General features: G+C 54.1%; 1 protein-coding gene across 1 annotated transcript in view; it reads right to left on the bottom strand.

Moving 5' to 3' along the window:
- Positions 1-9: 9 nt before the first annotated feature.
- The window catches only part of UBE2O (ubiquitin conjugating enzyme E2 O), a 61,423-nt gene continuing 50,795 nt past the window's right edge, over positions 10-10,637 (bottom strand). Inside the window, exons 6-18 of the mRNA XM_012803212.2 lie at positions 10,252-10,395; positions 9,645-9,754; positions 9,351-9,501; positions 8,652-9,121; positions 8,058-8,212; positions 7,651-7,763; positions 7,435-7,563; positions 6,685-6,774; positions 5,164-5,860; positions 4,748-4,884; positions 2,516-2,719; positions 2,362-2,419; positions 10-2,221 (exon numbers count right to left, since the gene is read on the bottom strand). Coding sequence (XP_012658666.1) covers positions 1,551-2,221; positions 2,362-2,419; positions 2,516-2,719; positions 4,748-4,884; positions 5,164-5,860; positions 6,685-6,774; positions 7,435-7,563; positions 7,651-7,763; positions 8,058-8,212; positions 8,652-9,121; positions 9,351-9,501; positions 9,645-9,754; positions 10,252-10,395 — 3,129 coding nt within the window. The 3' untranslated portion in view covers positions 10-1,550. The remainder of the gene's footprint in view (positions 2,222-2,361; positions 2,420-2,515; positions 2,720-4,747; positions 4,885-5,163; positions 5,861-6,684; positions 6,775-7,434; positions 7,564-7,650; positions 7,764-8,057; positions 8,213-8,651; positions 9,122-9,350; positions 9,502-9,644; positions 9,755-10,251; positions 10,396-10,637) is intronic.

Genomic DNA, 10,637 nt, shown 5'->3' with positions numbered 1-10,637 from the left:
GCCTAGATGAATGGCAGAGGCAGGTTTAATGGTGTCACCTTGTCTTGTTAATGAGCCAACCAAAAAAAAAAATGCAAGTAAAAAAATGTTTAATCACACAGCACTTTATACAGATATTGTAAGCAGTAGGCATTCACATCGCCACGTGAACAACGCACTGGGAAGCACAGCCCACCAGTCACTCCAGGTCTTCCTCAAACAAGATACCGACTCTGGGCTCCCAGGGCCACAGTGTGTGGCCAACTTGGCCCGGCTCCGCCGGCTGGGTGGTCATGGCACAGCACGGTGAGGAGCCCACTTAAGGCTGACAAGACGCATCATGCTTTGGCTTTTTCTTTTTTTGTCTTTTTTTCTAGTAAGAGTTAATATCTTTGCTTTTCAGATTGTTTTTCAACTTTAAATAATACATACATACACCAAAAATTACATAGCTGCAGTGTGCTCAACAGCATCCTCTTAACCTGGAGCTTCACATTATCAAAAGCTTAGAAAACTTGTAAACCTCTGGGCCTGTCTCTGGGCGAGAGGAGAGCCCCTGCCGGCTGCCAGCCCCCTGGATTGAGCTTGCAGTTTGTGAGCAAAGGGCTGACAGGAGGCCTTGTTCTAGCCTGAGAGTACGGGATTGCTCTGTGTTGTGAGCTGCACGCTGCGTCCCAGTGTGACCACTCGATGGAGAGGCCCTCGCACTTGCCCTGTGCTGCTGCTCCCACTTTCTGAAGACAGAGATGAGGCTGACCAGGGAGCAGACTCCTGCCACAGTCCACACAATGGGGCCTGAGAGCCAGAACTGCCAATGTCCCCACCAGCCTCAGACAGGAAGAACAAGGCACCTACAGCCTTTCCCGGCAACTCCCTGGTCCTCAACTCCATGTTAACATGTAAGGGCCACCACCTCTCCTGGGTGTCACCCTGAACCTAGTCAGGTCCCAGCCTCTCTTAGAGAGTAAGTTCAACAGGCCTAAGGGCTACAATGTGGTAAACAGGCCAGTGTAGAGCTGGGAGTCAGTGACAGCAGCTACGACTCCCAGGGGACAATGCTGACACTGGGGGACTAGGGAGGACCTGGTGGTGGTAGCAGCAAGAGGGTCTGGGACATGGGGAGGCTAAAATTGAACTGAAGAGGTTAAAAGGGACCAGGGGAAATAATGGAGCAGCCCACACATCATGCAAGGCATGGCCACTCTCCCGCTGACCTGCAGTGCGCCTGGCTCAAAGAGCTCAGCGTCAGGTCCTAGAACACCCACTTCTGCAAGTGAGCAAGTGCCAGGACATTCTGCCAGGGGTGCCAAGTGTAAAATCAGCAACAGGGTTCCAATTTTCTTTGCCACAGGGGACCCGCCTATTCAAAGATCGCTCAGGACAGAAATGGCAGCATCTCAAGACACTTCTTGCACTTCAGCATCAAACTCACCTTGGGGAGAAGAGGGTGGTGAGGGGCTTGCATGGGAAGACTGGGGAGAGGGGCGGGGATGGGGGAGATTCCAGGGAGGGAGTGAGCAGGCAGCAGCTGGCCTCTCCCACTGTGATGCTCCTTCCTCAAGGGCTGTAGGCTATTTGTCCTCTGTGCTCTCAGGCATGCCTGCCTCTAGGAGAGCAGCCCGGAATTGCGTCAGGACACCCCGGATACTCTTGATGAAACCCTTAGAAAGCGGGAAGAGGGGGAAGCCGATGTCAGGGTAGCCACTCTTCTCAGGCAAAAAGCTCCGGTAACTCTTTCTCCGCTTCTTTGGTTTAACACTGGGTGGCACGGAGGAGTCTGGCGCAGTCTCCGAAGTCTGGTCTGTGTGGTCCCTGCTGGCTGAGGCTGGGCCCTGGGTTCCGCCCTCTGAGTCTGAGCCCTGGGAGGCCTCTCCAGGGGCCAGCCCTCCATCCTCAGGTTCCTGTCTGCTGGAGTCTGAGAGCTCGGCTGCAGCTGGGGGCTCCGGTGAGCTGCTAGCCTTGGGGACCCCATTAGGCAGCATGTGGGCTCTCTCCAGCAAGGCGTGGGTTTCCAGCCAGGACTCAATGCGGTTCACCAGCCGCCAGCCACCAGTGCTGAAGTGCTGCCGGATCTCCTGCTCGAAGACCTCAGGAGGCCGCCGCACCAGCTGGGTCATGGACTGCACCACTCGGATCAGCGCCATCTCATTGTAGCAGCGACTATTCTCATAGCCTTCCTGTAGGCCCCGATCACTGTCAAAGCCAGCTTCGTTGTAGTATGGTTCATTCACCAGGATCAGACCTGCAGAGTAGGGACATCTTTCCTCAGTGAGTGGGAGAAGCAGGGGCAGGCTAGCTCCAAACCCACCCACCCCCGACAGTCAGTCACTGTGCCCTCCAGCACCCTCCTCCTTGTCACCACATCACCCAGCCCTAAAGTACCTTGGATGGAGATGAGCACCTGGAGAAGGCTGGACTTGCTTGTCCACCTCTCTGTCCCCTGAAACATACATGGCACCATCAATTCAGTCCCAGACAGACTACACCCCTGCTGACTCCTCCTACACACTAATTGGGGGGCTGGGGCTGTACTCACCTTTCCGATCCAGGTGCCCAGCAGGCTGACGCACACCTTCCCATTGTCATACAAGTTGGGGTTCAGGCGACCACTGCACTGGGAGAGGTAGCAAAAGTGGGGGGGCACTGCCGGGTAGATGTTGGGGAGCTGGATGTCAAACAGGTAGAGGCCGTCCTCGTAAGGGGTCCGAGTGGGGCCCTTGATTAGGGCTGAGAAGAGGTCCTGAAGGAAGGAGGGAGGTTTGAGTTTGGGAGGCTCCTACACATGGTGTCTGGTTTTGCTCTTTTCTAGGGCACTAGGCAGATCAAGCAGGAGGAGGGATGCCTGGGATCCCAGACACACCAGCAATTTCGGAGAAGCTAAGCACAAATCTCTCTGTGCAGACCCACTCGGCATCTTTGAGCCCTGACATAAGAATTTTCCAAACTGGTTTTTACCCTCATGAATCATTACTTTCATTACTTCAAAATTGTATTTCTGGGCAGCACGTGTGGCTCAAAGGAGTAGGGCGCTGGCCCCATATACAGGAGGTGGAGGGTTCAAACCCAGCCCCTGCCAAAAACTGCCAAGGAAAAAAAGAAAAAAAAAAAAAAGAAATTGTATTTCTTTTTTTCCTTCTTTTTTTGGAGAAACAGTCTCACTTTGTCACCCTCAGTAGAGTAGCATGGCATCACAGTTCACAGCAACCTCAAACTCCTGGGCGCAAGCGATTCTCTTGTCTCAGCTTCCCAGATAGCTGGGACTACAGGCACCCAACATAATGCCTTGGCTATTTTTCGGGATGGAGTCTCATTCTTGCTCAGACTAGTCTCAAACTCCTGAGCTCAGGCAATCCACCCACCTCAGCCTCCCCAAGCGCTGGGATTACAGGCATGAGCCACTTCTCCTGGCCCTAAAATTGTATTTCTCTGAACACCTGTCCTGACCCTGCCTCCAACAAGGCAAGCAACAACAAGCAGTTAGAAACTGAAAAGAGAGTTCCAGTGTGGCCAGGCTGCACTTGCTTTGAGGGCCTGGGGAGAGGGATGGTCTCATAACTAGGGACCCTTCTAAATAGCACCCTCTTCTCTGTGGCTCTCCAGACCCCTGTTCTTTACTTCTGTGCTCCTTCTGTCCAGAGCAGGGCTGGAGCTGGGGCCTCAGACTCAGGTCAGTGTTCAGCACAGTGTGTGGCTCACAGCGGAGGCCCAGAAAGGGTTTGCTGAGTAAGTGGCATGCAGAACAGGCCTGGCCAATTCACCCACACTGCCTCTACTCAACATGACTCAGCCGGGCCCCATCCACAAATGGAGTGGGAAAATGGAATGTGATGTGGCCACATGGTATTATACTATTCTCTAGGGAAAAGGGGCAAACTAAATCATCATGAAATCACTGGCTAGGGCACAAGAATGATCCTGCTAAGCAAAGACAGCAAATTACAATTGATGTGTACAATGACAAACTACCTGTGTAAGGAAAACATACAAAACACTATGTGCTTTTGACACAGGAGAAGGCAGAAATATGAAAAAGTGTCATTCATGTGGAAGAAGACCCCCCAAACTTCCAACAGTCATGACCCCGGGGTGGGGGCGGGGGGAGGAAAGGCCTAGGATTTGGGAGAAAAGCAAATAAGGTTTGGGCAAAGGCAACTTTAGCTCTTTTTGTAATGTTCTCTCTCTCTTTTTTTGCTTTTAAAGTGACAGGGTCTCACTCTGTCCTTCAGGCTAGAGAGCAGAGGCCAAATCATAGTTCACTGCAGCTTCAAACTTCTGGGCTCAAGCAATCTTCTTGCCTCAAGCTGCAGGTGCGTGCCACCACATCATGCCCAGCTAATTTTTGCATTTTTTTTTTTTTTTTTAGAGATGGGGTCTTGCTGTGTTGCCCAGGCTGATCTCACACTCCTGGCCTAAAGCCATCCTCTTGCTTCAGCCTTCCAAAGTACTAGGATTATAGGCGTTAGCCACTGTGCCTGGCCTCTTTCTGTAATATTCTAATTTTTCAAAAAGCAGAATAGACTCAGGTAATAATAATATAATTAATTTCAAATTAACTTTTAAGAGGAGGAGGAAAGTGCGAGCCATGAAGTTCAGATACATGTGTGGGTTCCTCCGGCTCTGTGGACCATGTGGTTGCTTGGCTGTGAGTCAGCCTCTCACCTGCCAGAGCCATGGCTGTCCCTGTAAAAGGTGGGTGGCCTCTTGGTCACTGGGTGCCCACACAACACATCTGTATCTACCCATGTTAAGCCCATGCTAGCCTACTTGCCATTCTGTCCTCAAAAGTCTTAACCATGATGCCATCAGGCAGTGAGGTAGCCAGCAGTGCCATCTCTTTCCGTACTGTGCTGAAGAACTTCTTGGCTTCTGGAGGCTGGAACTCAATTTTCTTAAAAGAGTGATTTGCTAGAGGAAGAAAGAGAGCAGTCAGTCCCTGACAAAGAGTCCCTGGGAGCTCCCTCTGCAAACCTGGCTACCACCCTTGTGAAGCATGGCCTGGAGGTAGCAGCTGCTCGATGTGCTCCCCGACAGGTGAACAAATCCACAGGCTTCCCACCCTCTGCTCCCAGCCTCAGGCAGCAGCAGGGGCCAGGAAGGCAGTAATGACCTGGCCCCAGAGCTGGTAACACAAATGACAGTCTTGAGTGGGCAGGGGAGGTGAAGACCAGGTGAGGGCTGACTCACAGGGTGCAAACTCCAGTACTGAGAAGACCTCGCCCTTGGCGCTGGTGAAGGTGACACCAGGCTTGCCACCACACTGCTGGCAGAGCACTGGAGTCTCACTGGGCCACTCAGCCTTCACAGGTGACTGCCCCTCAGGCCTGTCCTCCTTGCGTTCTGTGTCAGGCATCGCCTCCATCTTCTCTTCCTCAGCAATGGCCACATTGTCCAGGGTCTTCTTGAGGTTCTCCTGTAACTTCTTGATGTCATCTAGAAACTTTTTCTCCCGAGTTGGCTTCTCTGGCTCCACAGTGGGGGACGTGGGTGAGCCTGTCAGCAGTTGCTCCACAGTCATGTTCTTGAGACTCTCCAGGATCTTGATGGCCTCTTTCAACTCACGGAAGCTTTTGGGGGGCCCCTCCTTGCCAGCCTTCTCCATCAGCCCAGCTACGGGGGTGGCCATGGCCACAGCCCCTTGGACAGCTGCTGTGGCAGCCTCTTCACTGATCACCACCCCCTTGTCTTCCTCAGAGGATGCCGGCTGCTCTGTAGGTGGGATGGGGGGTTCCTCTATCTTGGGGTGCTCATCTTCTACCAGTCCATTGTCCGTCTCCCAGCTGTCACTGTCATCTTCCCACTCATCTGAGGATGCCCCGCTGGTGCTACCTTCTACTGAATCGTAGTCTGACTCCTCGATCTCAGACTCAATGTTGTACAAGTGCTGGAGGCAAAAGGGCAGCAAGAGGGTGATTCAGACAGGAATTCACCTCTCCACCAAACAGAAGTTGGTTACTGGGGTCTGAGGCCTTGGTGACCCCGTTCTACCCTGCCTCTTCCTGCTCTGGACTTTGTAGCTTTAGCCTCCTTCCCTATTTCTCTGGGAAGAATCTTTCACATGTCCCATGCCCAGCAGGATATGAAGCCCAAGGCAGTGGTCTGTTCTAGCCTCCCAACCCCTGTGCATATAGCCAGCATCTGCCCAAGAGGCCGAGGGGTTCAAGGGGAAACTCTGGCAAATCCAGCCCCGACCCCTACAGAACTGGGATTGGTGCAGCCTATATGGGAGGCTGCACTGGGAGACGGGAACATGTAGTTGGAGGGGAGGAATGGGAGAGCTGGCCTGTACCAACCCTTGCTGCCTTTCCTGGAATAGCTATTTTGACGATGGGGCAAGCCCTTCCCTCCCTGTCCCCAGAGCAGGCACCAGGAGGAGGGGTGGGCTGTGAGGTTTGGCTCAAACCAGGAGAAAAGAGAAGAGGAAACAGAACAGTCCTCCTGCCTAGAACCCAGCAACAGGGGGTGGAAGTGGGCCAGCACTCTCCCTCTTCTTCTTTATCTGGTAGAGGTTTCCTAGAAACGAGTGGTGGGAAAGTCTCTACCTCCTTTTAGGAAGAAAATTGCATTTTCTGAGCATAGTGAGCTGAGAATCCAGAAAAATCCTGGAGATGGGCCTGTCTTTAAGCTCTCAAGAGCAGGACACGAGCCATATCCCCAGCCCGGTTGCCACATCACAAGCCAAGTAGCTGGGGTTTGTCACAGTCTCACCTGGGGCAGGATGATGGTCTTCGAGTTGTCAGCCCACACCACCTCCACCTTGCTGCTGACGTCCACGCGGGCAACCTGGCCCACTGATGGCTGCTGGGCAAAGGGGACAGAATCAGGAGGATAGCTCCCCTGGAGGGGCAAGGGCTAGAGCACCTCTGAAGGAAGCCCCAGCAATGGGTGGCAAGGAATGAGGCTGTGAGTACAGAAGGGATGTAGGCACTGGCAGGAGGTAACCTGAGTGCAGGATGCCCTTGCTCACCTCCACCTAGCAGTTGAACGATTAGGCCCTGGCTTTCATCAGCCCCACCTATTCCCTTCCTGCCTGCAGCATTCTGATTGCTTGAGGCTTCCTGATGTTCCCAGAGAAGGGCTTCTGCTTTACTATATTTGTTTCTACTTGTCCCTTGCCCAGAATCTGTCCTGACCCCCGCCTAGTGTTTCCACTAGCCTCTCCCGTGCTCTGCAGTACTTGATATCACACCCACAGGGTTTGAAAAGAGGAACTCAGCTCCTCTGGTAAGAGGCAGCTCAGGAGGTCTCATCGCAGCTGGGAGGCAGGGAGAGGGTTCCTCCTGCAGGCAATAGGGCTGAGCAGCAACTCTCCTGCAGGGCAGTTGCCTTCCTGGGGACACTGGGCCCACAGGGCCTTCAGGTTCTTGCCTCCTGGAGCCACCTGGTGGCACCCTCAGGGACCGCAGCTGCAGCACAGGAAGGGGGCAGTGGTCCAGAGCCTGGATGTGGGGTCTGTACCTCACCCTCCTGGTGAGGAGCCCCATCCTCGGCATTGCCGATGCGGATCACGATGTCAGTCGTGCGGAAACGAAAGTCAGGGTGGTCAGCAATGTCATAAACGCTCACATCTTCTTCTTCTCCAATCAGCTATGGCATAGGATGGGCTGTTGTGAGCCAGAGGCCCTACTCCCACCCTAGAGCCCACCCTAAGGAAGCAGCAGGGGCTGCACACACCTCCACATCGTCTCCACTGGGCCGTAGCTTGAACCACTTCACCATGCAGGTGCGGCCAATGTGGTCCCCAGACTGTACCACACCATAGACAGCAGGGTCCGGGCAGCTCTGGACTAGGTAATGGGAAAGGGGATTTGACTAGCTGAGGGGCCTTGGTGGAGCCTGCCTGCCACCCACATCGCCAACCACAGCAAGGCATGGAGCCAGACCTTCCTTGGCTCAGTCCCTGGAGGTCAGAATAGGCCTCCCCCAGTCCTCAAAATGGTGAGACCCCTTCAAATGGGCAGTCTCCCTTCCTGTCCTCATCTTAGCTCTCACACCATGACTCCTGCTCATTCTTTCTAACCCCACCAACTGGCCCTCGTTAGCAAAAGCCTTGCTGGCTGCCCTTCTGGAGCCAGCACTACCTCGCTTATCTACCACGAAGTCTCCAGGGCAGAATTCATTGTTGTCCAGGTGGTGCACGGGGAAGAGGTCGTTGGAGCGGATGTTGCATTCCACGGAGCCATCCTGCCACATCACGTCAGCTGAGGTCATCGTGGTCACCACCTCCACCGCCACCCTGCCAGGTGCAGGCCAGTGAGCCAGGCCATACAAAAATGCTTCCCCGGGAAAAGGGCAGATAATCTTTCTGCACCTTCACCTCCCTGTGGGTTTGATAACCTGAAAATCTTAATCCCACGTCTGTAGGATGAGAATTTTTGAAGCATGGTAGGCTTACCTACAGTTTCAATGCCATGCCCTCTCAGAACTGGACCCACTGGGAAACGCTCAGACAAATGTGGTCCCTTAAGGCCAGGCTCAAGGTCACTGCCACCATCCCCCCCTCTGCACCACTCCTGGTTCTCTTCTTTCCACTGTGACCTACTCCAGGCACCATATATCATCTCACATAGGCTAGCAAATGGTGTGAGTGTTGTACCCATGTGCACCCAGGGAATGGCCACCCTCTGCTTGGTTTCACACTGGACACTGTGTAGAGAGGCATGGTCTGAGTTTACCTGTCTCCTGGCTTGAAGTCACGAGTGATTTTATTCTTCTTCCTCTTGTGTTTTCGCTTTAAGTTCTTGATGGACAAGGGAATGCTCTTTTTGCGACTTGTGCCACTGCCACTCTGGGAGGAAGTGGTGGAGCTGGCGGAGGAGGTCACTGAGCTGGTGTCATCTGTGTCATCAGCAGCCTCATCATCTGCATCCTGCTCTACTGAGTGCAGCCTGTCGTCTCCTCCTTCCTTCAGCAGGAAGGGGGGCAGGTGCTCTCCAGCCTCATGGGGCTCCTCTGGGCCCTCGTCCTGCATCTCCACTGGGCTGGCAGACCCATTGGGTGTCTCCTCAGGGCTGGCGGATCCCATTTCGCTCTTGGTTTTGGCTTCTTTCTTGTCTGGGTCCTCCATAGAATGGTCCCTGGAACACTGGGTGTCTGGGGAGCACGACATGATCCTCACAACCTGCTTCTTCAACAGGCGCTTTACCTGGGAGGGTGGAACGTGGGGGAACGGAGGGTGTGGAGAGTGGCAGGTAGGCTGGCCCTGCCCCAGGTGTCTTGGTCTGGGAGGACGACAGCTATACACACCTGAGTGGCCAGCAAAGGTCATCAGGGCTGCCCCCCAAGGCCTAAAGCATAGATTGCCCTTCTGGCCATGGAAATGGCTCAAGGCCAGTTCCTCCAATGCCCACCAACCCCCAACCCCAAGGACATACCTTCTTGGCCATAGAGCCCTCCCCCTGGGCGCAGTTTTTTTCTGGACATTCCCAGGCAATCTTGGCCGGCTCTACCTTGGCTGGGAAGACATACAGACAGCGCTCCCCAAGCTGCCGCTGAGCATGGTCAAAGCATCCGAGACGCTTCACCCTGTGGGGAAGAAGCAGGCTGGACTGGGCTGGACTTTGGAGAGGCCAGGAGCACTACTGCTCCTGCCCACTGATCTGTGGCCAGAGCTTGGAGACTTGCCCTAGATGTGTCCCTGGGGTTTCTGGCAGTGGGGCCACACTCACCTGCCTAGGTTTTCCTGAGTGATGACAGAGGGTGGTGGGCTGACGCTGTCTGTGCCCCCTGGACAGAAACTCTTGGTAATCCAAGTGACTTTCAGTTCCACAACCTGCACCTGGGGATGGCAGGTGAGAGGCAGGTGAGATGTGCCAGTCAGGGCAGGGTCTGACAGCAATTGAGGGATGGGTCAGGGACTGACCCATGTTTTGTATGTTCTGTTGTTGTGTATATAGATAAAAACAATTGGTGAGGTCTGTCCCTGACACTCCCTTCTACCCCTTTGGGATGTGACCGTTAACCAGAAGTGCAGAGCCCACCTGACCTCAGAGCAGGCTCTGACTGTAACTATGGCCCAACCAACCCCAGGACCACTGCTGCTTCCTCATACCAGTCAGGGGCCACTCTCCCACCCTGTCAGCCTGTGTAAGCCAGGCTGGGAGGCACCTGTCTATTGGACACTTTGTGACCACAGCCTGGGCTCTTTTTATCCTCAAAGCCAGAGTCCAGATACTAAGGAGTAGGGCTTCATCCTCCAGAGTAGGCGAGAAAGTGGGAGAAGCTCAGCTCCAGGCACAGAGGTGAAGGGCCCCATGTCCCCGCCCTGGGCCCCACCTCTTCCACCACCACTCGGAACTTGCTCTTGGTGCTGAGCACAGGCTTGACACCTGACAGCCACTGGACGCTGGAGAAGATCTTGGCAGGGCCAATGAGCACCTGGCCTGGGTAGAAGCCGTAGGAATCATCAAAGAAGAGACCCTGTAGGATTTGGGACCAGTGGAGAATCCTGTGAAGGGAGCCTGCCCTGCACCTTCCCATCTGCAGAAGGCTCCACACTCCCTAAAACAAATTCCAAATTCTGGACCAGCATTTCCCAGCCCAAGGTGCACATGCTTCACCTGCCAATCTTGTTACAATGCATATTCTGACCCTGCCTTGCTAACAGGCTCCCATGTAAGGTGAATGTGTGAATGATGCTGGTTAAGGGGTCATGCTCCGAG

The sequence above is a fragment of the Otolemur garnettii genome, unplaced genomic scaffold, assembly GCF_000181295.1.
Source record: "Otolemur garnettii isolate 467f Iridium unplaced genomic scaffold, OtoGar3 scaffold00018, whole genome shotgun sequence".
Lineage (NCBI taxonomy): Eukaryota > Metazoa > Chordata > Mammalia > Primates > Galagidae > Otolemur > Otolemur garnettii.
The sequence above is the reverse complement of the archived record's forward strand: the minus strand, read 5'-3'. Positions and strand labels throughout refer to the sequence as shown.